The 23,052-nt window shown below is 36.2% G+C and overlaps 1 protein-coding gene across 2 annotated transcripts; it reads right to left on the bottom strand.

Annotated features, from left to right (window-relative positions):
- Positions 1-8,698: 8,698 nt before the first annotated feature.
- On the bottom strand, positions 8,699-21,135 carry pan2 (poly(A) specific ribonuclease subunit PAN2). Of its 2 annotated transcripts, none has more exons than XM_058643562.1 (26): positions 21,029-21,135; positions 19,713-20,018; positions 19,436-19,605; positions 19,194-19,314; positions 19,032-19,109; positions 18,687-18,957; positions 18,200-18,545; positions 16,623-16,719; positions 16,154-16,273; positions 15,915-16,034; positions 15,678-15,806; positions 15,346-15,545; positions 15,108-15,256; positions 14,918-15,024; positions 14,716-14,814; positions 12,963-13,051; positions 12,633-12,771; positions 12,372-12,509; positions 11,923-11,982; positions 11,743-11,833; positions 11,504-11,661; positions 11,059-11,202; positions 10,704-10,883; positions 10,519-10,612; positions 9,152-9,355; positions 8,699-9,029 (listed from the first exon to the last, which is right to left on the bottom strand). In XM_058643562.1, exons 2-26 carry the CDS (start codon positions 19,998-20,000, stop codon positions 8,995-8,997), a joined length of 3,627 nt encoding a protein of 1,208 aa, XP_058499545.1. In that variant the 5' UTR covers positions 20,001-20,018; positions 21,029-21,135; the 3' UTR covers positions 8,699-8,994. The 2 variants fall into 2 exon arrangements, with proteins under 2 accessions (XP_058499545.1, XP_058499546.1); XM_058643563.1 differs by having other exon boundaries at positions 9,164-9,355.
- Positions 21,136-23,052: the final 1,917 nt, after the last annotated feature.

The raw sequence follows: 23,052 nt of genomic DNA, 5'->3' as shown, positions 1-23,052 counted from the left end.
GATTTGACAAAAATGTCATAGTTTAGTACGTTGTCCAAAATGTGACAAAAATGTCATAGTTTAGTATGTCGTCCAAAATGTGACAAAAATGTCATAGTTTAGTATGTCGTCCAAAATGTGACAAAAATGTCATAGTTTAGTATGTCGTCCAAAATTTGACAAACATGTCATAGTTTAGTATGTCGTCCAAAATGTGACAAAAATGTCATAGTTTAGTATGTCGTCCAAGATTTGACAAAAATGTCATAGTTTAGTACGTTGTCCAAAATGTGACAAAAATGTCATAGTTTAGTATGTCGTCCAAAATGTGACAAAAATGTCATAGTTTAGTATGTCTTCCAAAATTTGACAAAAATGTCATAGTTTAGTATGTCGTCCAAAATTTGACAAAATGTCATAGTTTAGTATGTCGTCCAAAATTTGACAAAGATGTCATAGTTTAGTACGTCGTCCAAAATGTGACAAAAATGTCATAATTTAGTACGTCGTCCAAAATGTGACAAAAATGTCATAGTTAAGTCTTTTCAAAATATGACAAAAATGTCATAGTTTAGTATGTCGTCCAAAATGTGACAAAAATGTCATAGTTTAGTATGTCGTCCAAAATTTGACAAACATGTCATAGTTAAGTATGTCGTCCAAAATGTGACAAAAATGTCATAGTTTAGTATGTCGTCCAAAATTTGACAAACATGTCATAGTTTAGTATGTTGTCCAAAATGTGACAAAAATGTCATAGTTTAGTATGTCTTCCAAAATTTGACAAAAATGTCATAGTTTAGTATGTCGTCCAAAATTTGACAAAATGTCATAGTTTAGTATGTCGTCCAAAATTTGACAAAAATGTCATAGTTTAGTATGTCGTCCAAAATTTGACAAAAATATCATAGTTTAGTACCTCGTTCAAAATGTGACAAAAATTTCATAGTTTAGTATGTCTTCCAAAATTTGACAAACATGTCATAGTTTAGTATGTCGTCCAAAATGTGACAAAAATGTCATAGTTTAGTATGTCTTCCACAATTTGACAAAATGTCATAGTTTAGTATGTCTTCCAAAATTTCACAAAAATGTCATAGTTTAGTATGTCGTCCAAAATGTGACAAAATGTCATAGTTTAGTATGTCGTCCAAGATTTGACAAAAATGTCATAGTTTAGTACGTTGTCCAAAATGTGACAAAAATGTCATAGTTTAGTATGTCGTCCAAAATGTGACAAAAATGTCATAGTTTAGTATGTCGTCCAAAATGTGACAAAAATGTCATAGTTTAGTATGTCGTCCAAAATTTGACAAACATGTCATAGTTTAGTATGTCGTCCAAAATGTGACAAAAATGTCATAGTTTAGTATGTCGTCCAAGATTTGACAAAAATGTCATAGTTTAGTACGTTGTCCAAAATGTGACAAAAATGTCATAGTTTAGTATGTCGTCCAAAATGTGACAAAAATGTCATAGTTTAGTATGTCTTCCAAAATTTGACAAAAATGTCATAGTTTAGTATGTCGTCCAAAATTTGACAAAATGTCATAGTTTAGTATGTCGTCCAAAATTTGACAAAGATGTCATAGTTTAGTACGTCGTCCAAAATGTGACAAAAATGTCATAATTTAGTACGTCGTCCAAAATGTGACAAAAATGTCATAGTTAAGTCTTTTCAAAATATGACAAAAATGTCATAGTTTAGTATGTCGTCCAAAATGTGACAAAAATGTCATAGTTTAGTATGTCGTCCAAAATTTGACAAACATGTCATAGTTAAGTATGTCGTCCAAAATGTGACAAAAATGTCATAGTTTAGTATGTCGTCCAAAATTTGACAAACATGTCATAGTTTAGTATGTTGTCCAAAATGTGACAAAAATGTCATAGTTTAGTATGTCTTCCAAAATTTGACAAAAATGTCATAGTTTAGTATGTCGTCCAAAATTTGACAAAATGTCATAGTTTAGTATGTCGTCCAAAATTTGACAAAAATGTCATAGTTTAGTACGTCGTCCAAAATTTGACAAACATGTCATAGTTTAGTATGTCGTCCAAAATGTGACAAAAATGTCATAGTTTAGTATGTCGTCCAAAATCTGACAAAAATGTCATAGTTTAGTATGTCGTCCAAAATTTGACAAAAATGTCATAGTTTAGTATGTCGTCCAAAATGTGACAAAAATGTCATAGTTTAGTATGTCGTCCAAAATGTGACAAAAATGTCATAGTTTAGTATGTGGTCCAAAATTTGACAAAAATGTCATAGTTTAGTATGTCGTCCAAAATTTGACAAACATGTCATAGTTTAGTATGTCGTCCAAGATTTGACAAAAATGTCATAGTTTAGTACGTTGTCCAAAATGTGACAAAAATGTCATAGTTTAGTATGTCGTCCAAAATGTGACAAAAATGTCATAGTTTAGTATGTCTTCCAAAATTTGACAAAAATGTCATAGTTTAGTATGTCGTCCAAAATTTGACAAAATGTCATAGTTTAGTATGTCGTCCAAAATTTGACAAAGATGTCATAGTTTAGTACGTCCAAATGTTGTCCAAAATGTGACAAAAATGTCATAGTTTAGTATGTCTTCCAAAATTTGACAAAAATGTCATAGTTTAGTATGTCGTCCAAAATTTGACAAAATGTCATAGTTTAGTATGTCGTCCAAAATTTGACAAAAATGTCATAGTTAAGTATGTCGTCCAAAATTTGACAAAAATATCATAGTTTAGTACCTCGTTCAAAATGTGACAAAAATTTCATAGTTTAGTATGTCTTCCAAAATTTGACAAAAATATCATAGTTTAGTACCTCGTTCAAAATGTGACAAAAATTTCATAGTTTAGTATGTCTTCCAAAATTTGACAAACATGTCATAGTTTAGTATGTCGTCCAAAATGTGACAAAAATGTCATAGTTTAGTATGTCTTCCACAATTTGACAAAATGTCATAGTTTAGTATGTCTTCCAAAATTTCACAAAAATGTCATAGTTTAGTATGTCGTCCAAAATTTGACAAACATGTCATAGTTAAGTATGTCGTCCAAAATGTGACAAAAATGTCATAGTTTAGTATGTCGTCCAAAATTTGACAAACATGTCATAGTTTAGTATGTCGTCCAAGATTTGACAAAAATGTCATAGTTTAGTATGTCGTCCAAAATTTGACAAAGATGTCATAGTTTAGTACGTCGTCCAAAATGTGACAAAAATGTCATAATTTAGTACGTCGTCCAAAATGTGACAAAAATGTCATAGTTAAGTCTTTTCAAAATATGACAAAAATGTCATAGTTTAGTATGTCGTCCAAAATGTGACAAAAATGTCATAGTTTAGTATGTCGTCCAAAATTTGACAAACATGTCATAGTTAAGTATGTCGTCCAAAATGTGACAAAAATGTCATAGTTTAGTATGTCGTCCAAAATTTGACAAACATGTCATAGTTTAGTATGTTGTCCAAAATGTGACAAAAATGTCATAGTTTAGTATGTCTTCCAAAATTTGACAAAAATGTCAGAATTTAGTATGTCGTCCAAAATTTGACAAAATTTCATAGTTTAGTATGTCGTCCAAAATTTGACAAAAATGTCATAGTTTAGTATGTCGTCCAAAATGTGACAAAAATGTCATAGTTAAGTCTTTTCAAAATATGACAAAAATGTCATAGTTTAGTATGTCGTCCAAAATGTGACAAAAATGTCATAGTTTAGTATGTCGTCCAAAATTTGACAAACATGTCATAGTTAAGTATGTCGTCCAAAATGTGACAAAAATGTCATAGTTTAGTATGTCGTCCAAAATTTGACAAACATGTCATAGTTTAGTATGTTGTCCAAAATGTGACAAAAATGTCATAGTTTAGTATGTCTTCCAAAATTTGACAAAAATGTCATAGTTTAGTATGTCGTCCAAAATTTGACAAAATGTCATAGTTTAGTATGTCGTCCAAAATTTGACAAAAATGTCATAGTTTAGTACGTCGTCCAAAATTTGACAAACATGTCATAGTTTAGTATGTCATCCAAAATGTGACAAAAATGTCATAGTTTAGTATGTCGTCCAAAATCTGACAAAAATGTCATAGTTTAGTATGTCGTCCAATATTTGACAAAAATGTCATAGTTTAGTATGTCGTCCAAAATGTGACAAAAATGTCATAGTTTAGTATGTCGTCCAAAATGTGACAAAAATGTCATAGTTTAGTATGTGGTCCAAAATTTGACAAAAATGTCATAGTTTAGTATGTCGTCCAAAATTTGACAAACATGTCATAGTTTAGTATGTCTTCCAAAATTTGACAAAAATGTCATAGTTTAGTATGTCGTCCAAAATTTGACAAAATTGTCATAGTTTAGTACGTCGTCCAAAATTTGACAAAAATGTCATAGTTTAGTATGTCGTCCAAAATTTGGCAAACATGTCATAGTTTAGTATGTCTTCCAAAATGTGACAAAAATGTCATAGTTTAGTACGTCGTCCAAAATGTGACAAAAATGTCATAGTTTAGTACGTCGTCCAAAATGTGACAAAAATGTCATAGTTAAGTCTTTTCAAAATATGACAAAAATGTCATAGTTTAGTATGTCGTCCAAAATGTGACAAAAATGTCATAGTTTAGTATGTCGTCCAAAATTTGACAAAAATGTCATAGTTTAGTATGTCGTCCAAAATTTGACAAAATGTCATAGTTTAGTTTGTCATCCAAAATGTGACAAAAATGTCATAGTTTAGTACGTCGTCCAAAATGTGACAAAAATGTCATAGTTTAGTACGTCGTCCAAAATGTGACAAAAATGTCATAGTTAAGTCTTTTCAAAATATGACAAAAATGTCATAGTTTAGTATGTCGTCCAAAATGTGACAAAAATGTCATAGTTTAGTATGTCGTCCAAAATTTGACAAACATGTCATAGTTAAGTATGTCGTCCAAAATGTGACAAAAATGTCATAGTTTAGTATGTCGTCCAAAATTTGACAAACATGTCATAGTTTAGTATGTTGTCCAAAATGTGACAAAAATGTCATAGTTTAGTATGTCTTCCAAAATTTGACAAAAATGTCATAGTTTAGTATGTCGTCCAAAATTTGACAAAATGTCATAGTTTAGTATGTCGTCCAAAATTTGACAAAAATGTCATAGTTTAGTATGGCGTCCAAAATTTGGCAAACATGTCATAGTTTAGTATGTCTTCCAAAATTTGACAAAAATGTCATAGTTAAGTCTTTTCAAAATATGACAAAAATGTCATAGTTTAGTATGTCGTCCAAGATTTTACAAAAATGTCATAGTTTAGTATGTCGTCCAAAATTTGACAAAGATGTCATAGTTTAGTACGTCGTCCAAAATGTGACAAAAATGTCATAATTTAGTACGTCGTCCAAAATGTGACAAAAATGTCATAGTTAAGTCTTTTCAAAATATGACAAAAATGTCATAGTTTAGTATGTCGTCCAAAATGTGACAAAAATGTCATAGTTTAGTATGTCGTCCAAAATTTGACAAACATGTCATAGTTAAGTATGTCGTCCAAAATGTGACAAAAATGTCATAGTTTAGTATGTCGTCCAAAATTTGACAAACATGTCATAGTTTAGTATGTTGTCCAAAATGTGACAAAAATGTCATAGTTTAGTATGTCTTCCAAAATTTGACAAAAATGTCATAGTTTAGTATGTCGTCCAAAATTTGACAAAATTTCATAGTTTAGTATGTCGTCCAAAATTTGACAAAAATGTCATAGTTTAGTATGTCGTCCAAAATGTGACAAAAATGTCATAGTTAAGTCTTTTCAAAATATGACAAAAATGTCATAGTTTAGTATGTCGTCCAAAATGTGACAAAAATGTCATAGTTTAGTATGTCGTCCAAAATTTGACAAACATGTCATAGTTAAGTATGTCGTCCAAAATGTGACAAAAATGTCATAGTTTAGTATGTCGTCCAAAATTTGACAAACATGTCATAGTTTAGTATGTTGTCCAAAATGTGACAAAAATGTCATAGTTTAGTATGTCTTCCAAAATTTGACAAAAATGTCATAGTTTAGTATGTCGTCCAAAATTTGACAAAATGTCATAGTTTAGTATGTCGTCCAAAATTTGACAAAAATGTCATAGTTTAGTACGTCGTCCAAAATTTGACAAACATGTCATAGTTTAGTATGTCGTCCAAAATGTGACAAAAATGTCATAGTTTAGTATGTCGTCCAAAATCTGACAAAAATGTCATAGTTTAGTATGTCGTCCAATATTTGACAAAAATGTCATAGTTTAGTATGTCGTCCAAAATGTGACAAAAATGTCATAGTTTAGTATGTCGTCCAAAATGTGACAAAAATGTCATCGTTTAGTATGTGGTCCAAAATTTGACAAAAATGTCATAGTTTAGTATGTCGTCCAAAATTTGACAAACATGTCATAGTTTAGTATGTCTTCCAAAATTTGACAAAAATGTCATAGTTTAGTATGTCGTCCAAAATTTGACAAAATTGTCATAGTTTAGTACGTCGTCCAAAATTTGACAAAAATGTCATAGTTTAGTATGTCGTCCAAAATTTGGCAAACATGTCATAGTTTAGTATGTCTTCCAAAATGTGACAAAAATGTCATAGTTTAGTACGTCGTCCAAAATGTGACAAAAATGTCATAGTTTAGTACGTCGTCCAAAATGTGACAAAAATGTCATAGTTAAGTCTTTTCAAAATATGACAAAAATGTCATAGTTTAGTATGTCGTCCAAAATGTGACAAAAATGTCATAGTTTAGTATGTTGTCCAAAATTTGACAAAAATGTCATAGTTTAGTATGTCGTCCAAAATTTGACAAAATGTCATAGTTTAGTTTGTCGTCCAAAATGTGACAAAAATGTCATAGTTTAGTACGTCGTCCAAAATGTGACAAAAATGTCATAGTTTAGTACGTCGTCCAAAATGTGACAAAAATGTCATAGTTAAGTCTTTTCAAAATATGACAAAAATGTCATAGTTTAGTATGTCGTCCAAAATGTGACAAAAATGTCATAGTTTAGTATGTCGTCCAAAATTTGACAAACATGTCATAGTTAAGTATGTCGTCCAAAATGTGACAAAAATGTCATAGTTTAGTATGTCGTCCAAAATTTGACAAACATGTCATAGTTTAGTATGTTGTCCAAAATGTGACAAAAATGTCATAGTTTAGTATGTCTTCCAAAATTTGACAAAAATGTCATAGTTTAGTATGTCGTCCAAAATTTGACAAAATGTCATAGTTTAGTATGTCGTCCAAAATTTGACAAAAATGTCATAGTTTAGTATGGCGTCCAAAATTTGGCAAACATGTCATAGTTTAGTATGTCTTCCAAAATTTGACAAAAATGTCATAGTTTAGTATGTCGTCCAAAATTTGACAAAATGTCATAGTTTAGTATGTCGTCCAAAATTTGACAAAAATGTCATAGTTTAGTACGTCGTCCAAAATGTGACAAAAATGTCATAGTTTAGTACGTCGTCCAAAATGTGACAAAAATGTCATAGTTAAGTCTTTTCAAAATATGACAAAAATGTCATAGTTTAGTATGTCGTCCAAAATGTGACAAAAATGTCATAGTTCACAGTATGTCGTCCAAAATTTGACAAACATGTCATAGTTAAGTATGTCGTCCAAAATTTGACAAACATGTCATAGTTTAGTATGTTGTCCAAAATGTGACAAAAATGTCATAGTTTAGTATGTCTTCCAAAATTTGACAAAAATGTCATAGTTTAGTATGTCGTCCAAAATTTGACAAAATGTCAGTTTAGTATGTCGTCCAAAATTTGACAAAAATGTCATAGTTTAGTACGTCGTCCAAAATTTGACAAACATGTCATAGTTTAGTATGTCGTCCAAAATTTGACAAACATGTCATAGTTTAGTATGTCGTCCAAAATGTGACAAAAATGTCATAGTTTAGTATGTCGTCCAAAATTTGACAAACATGTCATAGTTTAGTATGTCGTCCAAAATTTGACAAAAATGTCATAGTTTAGTATGTCGTCCAAAATTTGACAAACATGTCATAGGTAAGTATGTCATCCAAAATGTGACAAAAATGTCATAGTTTAGTATGTCGTCCAAAATGTGACAAAAATGTCATAGTTTAGTATGTCGTCGAAATTTGACAAACATTTCAGTTTAATAAAGGGTTAGACGACAATCATAGCAACGTTTTTCATGTAAACATTGCCTGTGTAGGTTGGAAATTGTGGACAGAAGAGTTTTTTAAAGATTTTTGTGATTATTTTTCTGGATCTCAGCAGTGTGTGTCCCTGTAGCTCAACGCCCACGCATGCAATACACACTCATTATAAAATCTGAAAATGTCAAAATAAAGTACAAAACTTTGATAGTTTCCCATTCATGTGTATGTAGAAATTATTCTCATTTTTTTGAGAACTCTAGGTTCTCACTAGAACGCCTTGCAGGAGCAAGCACTAATAAATTGTACTGCTCAGACATGCATGTCAAGCAGAAGTGAGGTTTTTGAGTTCAAGATTCAATGTAAACAGTCAAAATTTCTATGAAAACCTGAATAACTATCAGAGCAGGTTGCTCAGTTTACTGCTGGTTTTGATGATTTCCAGTAATTCTAATAGGTCCTCATACCACTCTCTTAGTGACTATAATGTAATGTCTCCTCTGAAATACATACGTCCCACATACTGGAATGAATATGAAGTTTCACACAGGGTTCATGATACTTATTTATTTACAATCACGAAAAAATCATGTAACATTCTTATTTTTCTTTTTTTTTTAAAAAAAAAAGCTCAAATTATGAAATCCACATTTTATTTCTTTAAAAAAAATTAATGAATGAAAAGTAGAATTTTGACATGATAAAAAAGTGTGCGGTGAACTCGACTGTACAGGCAGTGAAGACCTCCATTTACACTGTGTACACTGCCATGACAAATGCAAAGCATGTACACAATGTGTGACAAACTGAAGTGGAGATCCATAAGAGAGGACACGAAACTCTTCAGCTCACAGCCCCATCACAGAGGGAAACACAGCAGCACCTGTTGAGGAAAGCACAGTGCTTTTTAATCACCTGAAACCATTTTCCCATGATGCCCTCCGTTCTAAAATCATTATTACATCAGCGACACCGGCCTGCATCTAAGTCAATGTTGTGTCGTACTTTTTGGGCTACCTTGACCATCTCCTGTGTCTGCGTCTGGGACTTTCCAGTCCTGCTGACGACCTTTTTCATAGAGTCCCTTCAGCACCTTCCTGACTTCATCGTTCCCGCCTCCACGGCTCAGCTCCAGGTACTTCCTGTACAGCTGCAGGGCGGTGCGTGCATCCTCTATGCTGTCGTGGGTTTCCCCCTGTATGTTCAGGTCTGTGAACGGGAGCCGCACAGTAGAGACAGGAAAAAAAGGTCAGGTAATCAGTTAGTAATTAGATAAGTAAACAAATAAGACATAGAGTCTGCATCTATCTGCAATGCTTCTGTTTTCCTCTAAAATAAAGTGCATAAATTCTGCTCTGGGTACAATGCGCTTGTGCAGTGGCCCTGAGAGGTCAGGGTGCTGCAAATATCACAACACAAAGGAAGTGTTTCCATGGGACACTTGAAAGTGATGCACACCCGTCTCCACACCTGCAGGCAGGGCGATCTCTCTACAGTAAACAAATGCAGTCAAGCTATGGTAAATGCATTGAAACGATCCCGAACGAGTGGACAGGCAGGATAAGGACAATTTGAAATTATGAAATTATGGAGCAATGTATTGTCATGGCACCTGGATATGACACATTTTTTATTTATTATCTTATTTTGAAAATCAGATGTCCTAATCCTGCCTGTGCAATTGTGTTGTGTTGTGGGGTTTGCGGTGTGCTTTTCTTAATGTGTTGTGTTGTGATATTTGCAGAACCCTGACCTCTTAGAGCCACCGTACTCTTGTTACGCCGGTGCTTTACAGTCCTGAAAACAGAAGAGTTAGGAAACACTGCTGGTTCTGTTTGTGTTGAAAACTCCAGAGCAGAGTTTTAGTGTGGACGAGCAAAAATAGAGATCTTATTAAATTATTTCAGTTACAGGCTTTCGCGTGCTGATTGGTTACTTTCAGTTTCAGTTTCAGCTTGTCGTTGAACTTATGGAAACCAGTTTTCAAAGATACCATCTTGACTGAGTTTACAAAAACCACATTTTTGCATATTTTTTTCATTTCTTTTACTGCCATTTCTGTAGCCCCTCATATTATGTTTGAATAGGTAAACCACACTGAAGAGATGACTGGTCTCATAAAAGAAATACCTGGTGTTACTTTTCACCATTGATGTTTAGCAGTACTTCTGAAACTAGAATCGTGCATGTCCAGCACTGCATCTGATTGTGTGAATGTGATAAAAATGTTCAGTTAGTGTGGTTGCATATGGAGCTGAAACAACCTTGTTACATAACCTTCACAGAAACATCTGTTCCTACAGCACCTCTATTGCACTGGCTTATTTTCTTCAGCCCTGCACAGGTTTTGATATGTTTTCATTTCAACTGACCTAAAAAGTACCAGGCCAGGAATCGGAGAGAAATCATCCTTTTGCGAGGCAAATGGAACAGGTGGACGGTGTCGATGACTTGGTCTTTGAGAACCTTGAAAACCAGAAGTGTAAGACAGGAAAACAACAGTTAGGACCATAAATATACATGTGACTTACAGTTGCTGTTAAACAAAACCCCATACCAATAAATTAATGACCCGAAAGTCCTTCTGTAAGCCATGACCGACAAAGCGAACACCCGTGTCGATGAGGAAGCGCAGCTTTAGGTAGGTGGACTTCAGAGTGGTCAAGTGCTTTGAGGAAATCTTTGCATCCAGGTCTCCGGGTTTGATTCCAGAATATTGAGTGAGGTAGTCGACGACCTGGAAGAACAAATATAAGTAAACATTCATCTTGACCTCCTGACCTGAGCATAATGGAGGATAAAAGGTTTAAACTTTGTGGATGATAGTGCTATTTCGAGGATTTACATAAAACACCACAATAAAACTCTGTGTTTTTTTTCTAAGTGTACACTGTTTTGGGTGTTTTTCTCACTTGTTCCTGAGTAGAGATGTAATCGTCGATGAAGGGAACCCCCTCGTTGGGGCCCTGACCTCTCACACAAGTGATCCTGGCCACTGACATCTGACTGGGCTTGATGGTCGACTTGGTGCCGTCACTGCGCAGTTCCGCCTCTTCCTGCAGACAGGAGTCAGCTTTATTTAACATGTATTATCACAAGATGATAGTTTAACAATAAAAACAAAAGAGTCAATGCAGAGATATATAATACCAAGCATGGCCTAACACACCTTATTTACGCTTTCAAATTTTACATTTACACTGGTGTAAATCTGTGTTGAATATCAGTGTATGCAGAAAGTGAACCGACAAAGATAATCTGCAGATATTTTGATTGGTAGTTTGGATTACATGGATTTACAAAAACCACGCCACTCTCTCTCAGTAAAGACACAGTGGAGTTAGAATCCAGACTCACCTGATTGAGTGTGACAAACTCGGCGTCCAGTCCCACCATGTCTCCAGCCTGCGGCATCTCACTGACCATGAGGGGGATGAAAGTGGCGTGACTCTTCCTCTGCTTTCGCGCCAGTGAAGCTTCAGTCAGCAGCACGCTGGCGTCGATGGGATTTTTAACTGAGATAGAGAGCAAAGTCAGAGCAGGTAAATGTGGCGTGAAAATAAGTGAAATGTAAAAAATGTGGGTGTAAAACTTACTGCGGAGGTCGTATTTGGTATGGTAATTCCTCCTGGAATAATAGAGAATGGCTGGCACTTTCCAGCTCACATCAATTTGTGCAGCTTCAGCCTTTTAAAAACAACAACAAAATTAAAAAATACTATTTTCTCATGGCTGCAGACAAAATGTTTAAACAAGCAAAAAAAAATAATATTTACCTTGTCAACTGGCTCAATTAAGAAATCATTAAAGAGGTACCACTGCTGGTGTGTGACTCCCTGAAACAAAAAAAGAATCCATGCTATTCAATATAAACCGACTAACTTTGCCTCCGACAGATGGTATAATTAATATGTGGGCAGTTGGTGCTAACACAAGGAGTGTGTTAGCTGTGTCAACCTGCTGAAGAGCTTGTAATTGTTTTACACACAGTTTACCCTTCAAAAACAGGATAATAATATGCATTTAAATACTCCTCGTTACTCTTCTGTATGAAACTGCACATCTGTTGGTCCTGCAATTATTTCACAACTAAAATGTTTTGTTTGTAACATATTCGACAGCTCTAGCTGTTGAAAAGATAATTGTTTAACCATCTGTCTGTGAACCTTAAAATATATTAAAACCTCCATTTTCAACAACTTTCATGTGCCAAAAAAAAAATCACCTCTTTCCTTTGATGGTAAGTCTCTCCCACTTTAATGTGGGCGACCAAGTTTCCACCCGTGCGAGTGTCCTGGATGTGGGACACAGTCACCACTAAGTCATACAGAGCAGCACCCTCCGCCTCCTCATCAGCACTTAACTAATGGGAGAAATTATGATGATTCGTTATTTACACCTACATCTTGACACCATTGTGGAAAAACCCAATTCTTACATGGTCAGCTAGTCAACAATTGAAAACCAGTGAATTAATCCAGTTTACCTCTTCTCCCTCGGGCCAGCTGCTGATCTCCAGCCCCTGACTTTTGCTGATGGACATCTTGAGGGCGAGAGGAATCCAGACATTACGCAAATCCTCGGCCCGAGGGTCGAAGCCCTCCATACTGCAGAAGTCCTCACCACTGCACAAAATATACAGCAAAGCGAATTTAGACAAACTTAACTGATAAGAGAGATGAAGGAATCAGTCATTAGTCAAGTAATATATGCAATATTTATCACAATTTGTTTATGTTTTATAGATTAAAGACTTATTCATTCACTGTTAACATTTTAGTAATGGTGAAATACTTGATAAGAAAAGGGAACTTACTCCAAACACCACTCAGTAGGCATCGGTGGGGGTTCCTTGGGTTTTGCAGGTTCGTTCGCCTCTTTCTGCAGGGCCTTATTGACGGCATACTGTGAAGACAACCCCCCAGAACAATTATATTATTCATGTAACGAGCAACATGCAAATATCCAAGTGCATTTAAAGGTCCAGTATGTAACATTTAGAAGGGTTTATAGAGTTTCAGACGTCACATTACTCACAAGTTTGTTTGTACTGTGTTGGTACCAAAAAAACGTTTTCTTCAAGGAATATATCATAGAGCTTGCCAGACTGAATATATTATTATGAATTATATTCAGTCTAGCCCGGGTTATGGTTACCTGGCCATATACCATCCCCCCAAGTGTTTTTCACCAATGTGGATATAGATAGAGTAGATATTATGCCAAACCTGCAGTAATCAAATCAAACTTTCTGATAAACTTTACCTCATCCTTCTCCAGAAAACACTTACATATTGCAATAAAAGCATGTAAAATAAACATGACAGTTAAGCTTGTGAATGATTCTATACTTGATATAAAGTGATCACTACAAACGCAGAATCTGTTGCCAGTGGATTCTCACCCTGTTTTGTGGCAGTGATGTAAAATGCTCTACCATTTGTTTGTCCCTGACAGATTTGGTGTCCTGGAGCACATCAGCTGCCCATCATCTTCACAATTTATGAATACAGCCAATGAAGAGATAAATTGTCTGACATATTGCCTGGTATATACATCTCTGGACTTGAACAGCCTGGCTTCCTGCCAAAATGGCACTGCATTAATAACAATCCACAGTCTTACCATGAATTCTTGATCAAGAAACCATCTAATTCAGACCTGGGCATTTTATGGCCTGCGGGCCACATATGGCCCTTTAGGCATCCCTGTCTGGCCCGCAGCATGTCAGTCATAAACACAGATGAACAAGGATTTATGCTGCGCATGCAATACAACTGCCTGACGTATGGATGCACGTATCTGTGTTTGCCTGCACAGCGACAGGCGACGCTAGCCAGCTACCCCTGGCCTCCTAAAAATGTCGGCTCAAAGATAAGTTAATTCCGAATGGCGTGTTTTCAACAAGACATGGACTGCTAAGTTTTCTTTACAGGCGTCAAAGGTAAAGCCGTGTGCTTAGTTTGTGGTGCACAAGTCGCTGTGTTTAAGGATTACAATCTGAATCGCCACTACGTGACCAAACACGAAGAGAAATACAAGAGCTTATCTGATGAAGAGCGCGCAAAGGAGTCGGAGGCAGCCTATATCGAAGACAACATTAAGAACGAGGTCCGTGGTACCTTTCTTCTACAAGTGTCTCGGTTTAAGTTCAGGAGTTATCATTATCTCCCTCCCTGTTTATTATCTTATTATCTAACTAGTGAAGCACCGTCACTCGTATGTAAACACATCCGGTGTGATTGCAGCATTAGTGGGTTGTGGTTCTGTTAGACACTATATTCACTGCACTACACCACAGTAGTATAGTATAGTATTCATTATATAGTGTAGTAATTTGATATTTTCAATAGAGAGTTAATAATTGTGTTTTGTATGCTGCACAATTTACACCAAAGCAATACAATTTACTGCTTTTTTAGTTAAAAGAGATTCATTCAAATTTGGTCCGGCCCTCAATAATATTTTCTGTTTCTCATGTGGCCCCTTGGGGAAAACAATTGCCTACTCCTGATCTAATTCTAACATACTGGACCCGTCAGGGCAGAAATACAACCAGAGTCATGTACCTCCACCTGCACCTTCCAGAACTCAGCCTCTTTCACACTGTTCACCTCACAGTTTATAACCAGAACATCTGGTAGACATCGAATGTTACGTGTTTGCACCTACAGAGGGACATAACAACATTATCAGTGAGCAAAATTAATTAAATCAAACTACAAGCAAGTTATATGTTAGTGTGATGTGCTGATAATGGCTGTAACTCACTGTGGGCTGATACTTTTCACAGTTTTCACACCAGGCCTGAGTGCTCTGCTCCAGGCAAATGCTCTTCTTCAGGATCTCAGCAAATTCATACTCCTTTATAGTTTTTTCTGACAAGTCAAAGTGAAATAAAAATAGTTTAAAAACCGGACAGCGAGCATGATCTTTCAGCAGATAAGCGCCTAAAACTCACCCTGGGAGTTTTGTTCAGGGTAATGCATGTTGAAGAGCAACGTGAGGGAAGAACGGACCGTCTCCTTGCCACAGCGACACAGGCTGCTGTTCTCCACTTCACACCCAAACAGTTTTCCAATGGCAGACTCACCAGAGGAGCCCAGAGAACTGCAAAAATCAATCAAATCAAACAAATAAATTATTATATTTCTCTTAACTTCTTTGTAGCTTTGTTCAGGCAAAGATTTTGATCCCACCTGCTGCTGGCTCCTCTGTAGGCCTGCGGTCCTTCTTGCTCCTGAGTCTCCTGGTGGAGCTGGGTGAGGATGAATCGGTTCCAGCTTTGGATCAAACGACCAAGTCTGGCTTTGCCCGTTTGCTCGTCCGAGTCAGCGAGGATCAGGCCTAGTGCCGACGCTTCAGGAATGGTGCGAAATGCTCGGAGGAAGTTACTGGCCTTGAAAGGAAATGATGAGAAAGACAGGACCTTTCAGACAACGTGCAGCTACAGCCCATGGTGAGGAGAATTTAAAAGGCCTCCTCTGACACAGGGAATCAGTGGTTGTTATTCAGAGACACAATAACAGACCTGGCATGGATCTCCTCGTGACAAATCCAACATGTGGAAGAGGAAACCGAGCTCACAGGCCAAACAGAACTCTTTCTGGCACAAATGGTTCTGCACTAGACACCGGATTGGCTCCAGGAAATATAACACCTAAAATACCCACATGAAAACAGGAGCACAACAATAACAACAACGACAAAATAATAAAAATACATTTCACAAAACAAAACAGTACACTGTAACTTCCAAGCTGCTCACCTGGATCATGCAGTTACAGTAAGCGTTGGGGATGTGAGGTTCCAGACCAGCGAACAAGGTTCTGTTGTAATGTTTGAAGTCAAAGTCCTCAAGTCCAAGTTTGGAGTATTTGATTGTGACCTAATTTAACACAAAGTTGTCTTCATCACATATTTCAGATTTCAAAAACCCCTGTTACATAGCAACAGCAACAGGAACAAACATCAACCAGTGCATCAATAAAAGTTGGTGAATCCTACCTTTCTATACTTTTTGGGCACCATGTAGAGATGTGGCTCCTCATCACGTCCGATTGGTGATTCAGGGACTTGATTGTAATTATCATAATCCAGCTCCACATCTTTAATTTTATAAGGAACCTAAAATCAACACATAAAATACATTTCAAAAACTCATTTACTCTGAAGAAGCCAGATCATGTGTACAATTTATTTAATTGGTTATTCATGCTTTTCCCAAATACCAGATTATAATAAAAGCTACTATAAAACCCATTTTGAGATGTTTAGGTAATATATCTATATCATCCTCATCATACAGAGAAGAGAAAGAATAACCTTTCTGCAAAAATGTTTTAAAGACATTTTTTTTGGTAATCAAGACAAAAAACTCTTCATGCCATTATTTTTCCGTGTATCCTGACTAAATATTTAATGCTTAAACTTTTACCACAACTGTATGTATATTGATCTGCATGTTTTCACGTGCCTGGTTGCGAGGGCGGGTGCGAGGATTGGCCGCGTAACCGATGAAGCCAACAGTTTTCATTGTGCGCAGGATTTCTGGGTCCACAGGAGGAGCTCGTCTGTAGAGGAAAAAAAATTCTTTAAAAAAGTCTTAAATCAATTTGTTTTCATATAAGCACGTCTTATTAATTCATTTTTTGTCCATTTACAGTATATTTTAATTTTGAAAAACAGTGTCTTTTAAATAAGATATGGCTGAAGTATCAGCATGCTGACATTCAATTTTAAAAACATATATACCAAACATGCAATATTTATATCGTAAAACTATAATCAGAAATAAATATCTGGACATTATAAGAGTTACAAAGAGACTACATGATTTGTTGCACTGCAAACATATTAAGTGTATTATTTTTGTAATTATAACAGAACATTTATTATTATACTCCTATAATCAAAATCAGATATGGTCAACACATCCTGTTGAAGTATGTCATTAATCAGTGAGTAATCTGCCATTTTTTTTAACAGATTAAAATATGACACTATAGGAGTGGGGGAAGATCCATTCAGGGCACTTGGTCACTTTAAATTGGAGGTCAAGAACTTAAAATGTATTTTGAATAAGATTTTAAAGCCATTTGTTGACGGTGGTGAAATTTAACGAGATGACACAAGATGTGCATCATTCTGGCCGCTCCCAGAGAGATACACAGTAAGGAAGTGACATCACTTCTCATGAGAATCAGTCAACAATGAAAACCAAAAACAGAAATACATTTCAGTGTGACTAATTATTTGTATGATGTAATAAGTGAGATCAAACATCCCCATTTCGGATAAAGGTTCAGTTTGAGGTTCTGTGGCAAGGCCAATATGACTGGTGATAGATGATATTTCTGCTATTGTCATAAAACCCTTTGATAAAACTAACAATGGGTTAGTCTATCTCTCTTTCCAACTTCCTTATCATGGTCTGTCCCAGGGCCACTGGTTCCCACTTAAGACATAAATCTTTTTTAAAAATCGGTCACAGATGTGTACTTTCAATTGTAACAAATGCCTAAATGTTTCTTTAACAGCATCACGCCGTAGTTTTTAGAAAACATCACTCAAGCAGAAGTCAATTTGCATTTTTTTTGCACTGTGTGTGGTAAAGAAGGGGAACATGACACATGTTTTTAAATTATTGTCCATAGCACAGCGGATTACACCAATTTGGCTACAGACAACACTTGTTACTAAGAATTAATTTATGGCTGTTTCTCATGAGATTTCTTTGACGGTAAGAATAATGTAGAATATCCCAGAATCTAGGGAAATTTCATTTTAATTGAATTAGGACTGAAACTGTCTTTTATTTTTAATATTAATAAAACTGTCGACTATTTTCTTGATTAATCATTGTTTGGTCCATAAAATGTCAGAAGGATGTGGAAAATAGGGGTTACACAAAACTTGGAAATAACAACTTCCACCAAATCACAGATATTCAGTTTTTCACAATTCTGGCAAATTCAGTGGCAAATAAACCAGAAACCATTCACATTTCAGAAGCTGAAAGCACTGCAGTTTAAATTAAAGGGACAGTGTTACCTGGGACTAGGTGTAGACATGACAGAGGACCAGTCTGACAGCAGTGGCTCAGTGCTGGTCAGTGGCGTGGGTAAGAGTGAGAGGGGCAGCAGGTCGTGGTTCCAATCGAGCTGAGGCAGTGTTTCCACAAGGCAAGGCAGAGGGAAGTCTGTCTCCCGGGAATAATCATTGAATGAAACTTCAGGAGCGTCGGACCACAGATGCACACACCCCCCAGAGTCCCCAAAGGCCAATGCTTGCTTGCTGGATGAAACGTCAAAACTCATGAGCAACTGGCCCACAGTGTTGACGTGAAAAAGGTCTGCCATATTGGCGAGACCAGTGGGTTCACAGAACTGGCACTGGCCTGGAAAAGAAACAGGAGGTGAACAATTATATCCAAGTCACAAAACTGCCTTCATGAGACATTATAAGTCAAATATGACACACTATTAATCAACACTATATGAAACTGACATGGTCAGAGACCACAGTAACAAACTGGTACCTGTCTGTGAGATAATTGCCAGGCGTGATGTGTAGGTAGGAATGAAGCGCAAGAAGAGGGGGTCCACGTGCACCTGAAGTGGAGTCACGGCTCGCATCATACGGAGGTCATACACCATGAGAAAACGGTCGCATGCCAACCCATTCAGTCCCCGACTGGAGAATCCGCATGCAGCCAAAAGATTTCCATGAACGTCAAAGTCTGAGAGGCTGCCAGAGAATGCATCAAACTCCTGCTCCATTTTGAAAGTGCGCAAATCCCTGAGGGTTATCTGGTACAGAAGGTGACCATGAGAGTTGTATAAACAACAAAAACTTCTTAAGCACAGTGATATGATCAAGTTACCTTTCCAGACGTGTGTCCGCAGAAGAAGAAACGGCTGGTTTGACGCATTATTGCCACTCCTGGTAATTCAACAGTGAACTATCAAGCACATACAACAAGTGGGTAAAAGCTCAGTCCAAATAAAGCTAGCTATGAATGTTAGACTCAACCCCAAAGCATCACCTTTTGAGTTTCTTGAACAGTATTCAAGTCAACCTCAGACACATAGTTTTGAAGTCCTCCCATGACCAATGTGTTGTTGTCAGTCACAAGGAGACTATGCATATCAGCTCCTTCATCCATCCTGGAATGCACATTTACTTTATTAAATTCATTAAATGGGCATATAAACAATTGTACAGTTACAGTTGCCTGCCTTTAATCTCAGCATGATGGCATTTGTTCTCTTAAAATTTTACACTTACGGATAATCGAACATGACAAGGCCTCCACGTGTGTAGCATTTGAGGTTGCACTTAGAGAGGAACAGCACACCTGTTTCCAAACTCTGAATCTGTCGGATGTCGTCTGTTCCATGCACTTGGAAAGACGAGAACCTGCCCATTGTTGGCCCAAAGAACGAAGTTGCATGGCCCTGAAGAGACAAATAAAAGATAAAACAACAATATTTTATGTATTTAAATTAAAGTGGAGACAATCTGCATGATTCAGAAACAACTCCATAATAATCAAGGTCCTCACCCTGTGGTTTCCCATCCACAGCATTTCCTCCTGTACATCAAAATGTGTTGCAGTGACTGGGATGCCAACTTCTGAAACGGCACTGTGAAGCTCAGAAAACATCCCCTCCATGAGATGCACTGACTCAGGGACTGTCACGGTCAATCCGTCTGGATCAAGCTCCACACCCTGCAGGAGGCTGGGGTTAAGGTGTGGATCCATGGAAGGCTCCATACTCGACTCCAGCGTCCCATGAAGACTGGGAGGGTAATCACCCATCCCAGCATCAAGACCGTCAAAGTTCATCATGGGTGCAGCTGAATCAACCTGCAGAGAAACAACAGCTGTGGAAACCAAAACTATTCCACACTGATGTAGTATGATGCCTTTAGGTGTCAGAGATAACTTCATGATGACCCTCATTCGATTAAATGAAGTACAAACTGACAATAATACTACCCTTACTAGCGATCTTACTGTTTGTTTTCTGCTTAATATAAGCTTTTATTTGATTATTCAGTGGCCGATTATGTAGTTGCAATTGTGGTTCCAATGGAATTATTCTCAAATATATGTATACACTGTGTTTATTGCACCCTTTTTTTGAGGGGAATTTATCAATTTATGATTGTATTTAACTCTTACTGCAGAAAATATCCATTGTTCACAATAAATAGCCCTCAAATTTTTAGATTTTATTTTTCAACATGCACAAACTAAAACAAACAAGCCGAACCCATTTTAAAATTAAGAGTTGACTAAAACCACACCATAGCAAATAAGCACACAACCAAGTTTACAAAGACTCGTGAAACATTTCTCCCCAAACGATTTCATGTTAAAGTATCTTTATTTTATTTCCGGTAGCTATTGTTTCTCTCTCTCCCGCTCGCTCTCTTTTCTTTAGTTCTTTTAATATCTGTTTTTATTTAGCACGCTCGAACATTAGCTAGCATATTCACACTCGTGTTAATGTTAGCATTGTTTTGGCTAGCAGTAGCTAGCCCCAAGAAGCTACCGTCAGAGCTAATTACTAACAAAAACATAGTCAAAAAGATAGCATTATTAGCTGAAATGTGCACTAAAAGCCTTGCCTAACTCCCCTCATGTGCAACTACTCGCTATAACATGTGGTCACTTTTACGCAGCGTTTATTTTTTAAGTTAAAGATACATTATCAGGTAAACGTTAGCAACGATTCAAACCACAGACAGTCGTGGCTAATCTCAAACTGGGACAAAACAAACTCCATGTCTACGCACACAATAACTGCACGACTGAAGACTGAAGTGTGTCTCAAAAAATAAACACATTATCACTATCAAGTTTCTACTGACCTAGTATTGAAATGTGATTAACTACACCGGAGTCCATGCTCTCCTCATTCACAACAACACAGAGAAGAAGCAGACTAGGCTGCATTCAAGAGCGACAACACACAGGGCTCGATATTTAATGTGTTAACAAGCTGCACTCAGACATTGTTGGTCACGTTACTTCCCAAATGTGACGTGTTACTAGTTACTCGCATTTGGAAGTAATAGGCTACGTTATAATATTACAATATATTGCTTTAAACATTTATGTTGTTGTTTCTGAACAAAAACCTTAGTCTGAAGGGAAGAAGAGTTTTAAAACTAGAGCTGCAACTAACAAATATTTTCATAATCGATTAATCTGTTGATTATTTTCACGATTAGTTAAGTAATCATTTGGTCCATAAAATATCAGAAAACATTAGAAATGTTGATTAGTGTTTGTCAAACATGAAGATGAAAATGTTCTCAAATGTATTGTTTTGTCCACAAACCAAAATGATTCACTTTTAATTATTTATTTGTTAAATAGAGCAAATAAATGATGAAAATATCCACATTTAAGAAGCTGAAACAATCAGAAATCTTGTTTTAATAATGAAAAAAGCTTCAAACTGATTCATCAATTATGAAAATAGTTGACGATTAATTCAGTAATTGATTAATCGCGTAATTGATTCAGCTCTATTTAAAACAAACATTTTTCTCTACTAACAGTTTTGTGGGTAGATGTTATGTTTGCAAACTGTATTCATAACTATAATGTTTTGTTTTTTTAAATGAGTGGATTATTGTGCAGTGCCATAGGTGAGTTACCTAAGTTATAGCTTAGGTGAGAATATCGATTTGGTGATATATCATCGTCCTTCCTCGTGCAATACAATAATCGATATGCCAGGGTAAATATTGACATTTTAATCAACAAATTAAGACAGTAAAAAAAAACTGACAAGCCCTTCTAAGTGTGGTGGCCTGTGTCACAATGTAATTTTTAAACCTGAATTGTTTTTAGTTATGTTGAGTTTATTCATTTAAGATTGATTTCAAGAGAACTATAAATTATTCCATGCACATACATTGTCTGCAACCAATTATTCAGTGGAAAAGTAAAAAACAAAAAACAAAAAACCACAGTATTTGTCTACACTTTTTGTATTCAGCTTTCAAAATCTTCATAAGTTCTTACATGAGACAAGACTTACATGAGCTCCATCTGTCACTGCCTATAAAACCCTCCTTGAAAGCTTCTCCTAAAAAAACCTTCTTGTACGATTATTTTCATTTATGTAATTGTTTTGTTGTTGTTTTTGTTAACCCTTTCATGAAGCACTTTGTTTATATTAAAAGGAAAAGTGCACCAAACATGTACATAAAATACTGAGAGAGAAATGCATTCTTTTTTGTTTATAGGAATGTATAGGAAGACATGGATTACGCCTTCACCTAGAGGTTTCATTTCCTGGTGAAAAGTTTTCAGATGAAATGCAGAGGTTTTTCTCTGGTACAGAAGAGGATCACACAGCTGGAAAGTTCCTCACTTCCTGGGCTCAGCCACAGATGTGACTCTTCCTTAGGTCCCATTTAAATTAAGTGGTTGCATGTTATTGATTAGGCTACTAGTGTCCATCCTCACACACACACTTAATGTACAGGACTCATTGCAGATAAAGAGTATTATTTATGTGATTAATTAAAACACATTCATGTCACAGAACGTGTTATAAACCATTGATACATTATAACGCAGGTAAGCTGATGATGTGTTTATGGCCACATTACGCCTGTGTCATATCTGTCACACAGCGTGAAGTAATGAGTAAAAACACAAGTTCCGTGTATCCCTTTCTGTGCGCACCGTGGATGAACTCACATGAGGGATGCCCAGGAAATCCCTGCACTGAGTCATGGACCGGGCTGGCGTTGGTCAAAGACCATTTAAAACAGCCAGACTCCCAAACAGCGCACATCAGTCAAAAGGAGGAGGAGAAGCACACTAGACACCGCGGACAATCGCACACTCTCTGTTTCCCACCATGACGTTTTCC

This window comes from Solea solea, chromosome 11, assembly GCF_958295425.1.
Source record: "Solea solea chromosome 11, fSolSol10.1, whole genome shotgun sequence".
NCBI lineage: Eukaryota > Metazoa > Chordata > Actinopteri > Pleuronectiformes > Soleidae > Solea > Solea solea.
Note: the sequence above shows the minus strand (reverse complement) of the source record. Positions and strands in the feature narration are given on the sequence as shown.

Coding starts and splice junctions, on each gene's coding strand:
- pan2 (XM_058643562.1), bottom strand. CDS start 20,000: ATGATGAACTTTGACGGTCTTGATGCTGGGATGGGTGATTACCCTCCC. Junction 18,546..18,686: donor GGCAATTATCTCACAGACAG/GTACCAGTTTGT, acceptor TTTCTTTTCCAG/GCCAGTGCCAGTTCTGTGAA. Junction 16,035..16,153: donor TGCCCAAAAAGTATAGAAAG/GTAGGATTCACC, acceptor GTGTTAAATTAG/GTCACAATCAAATACTCCAA.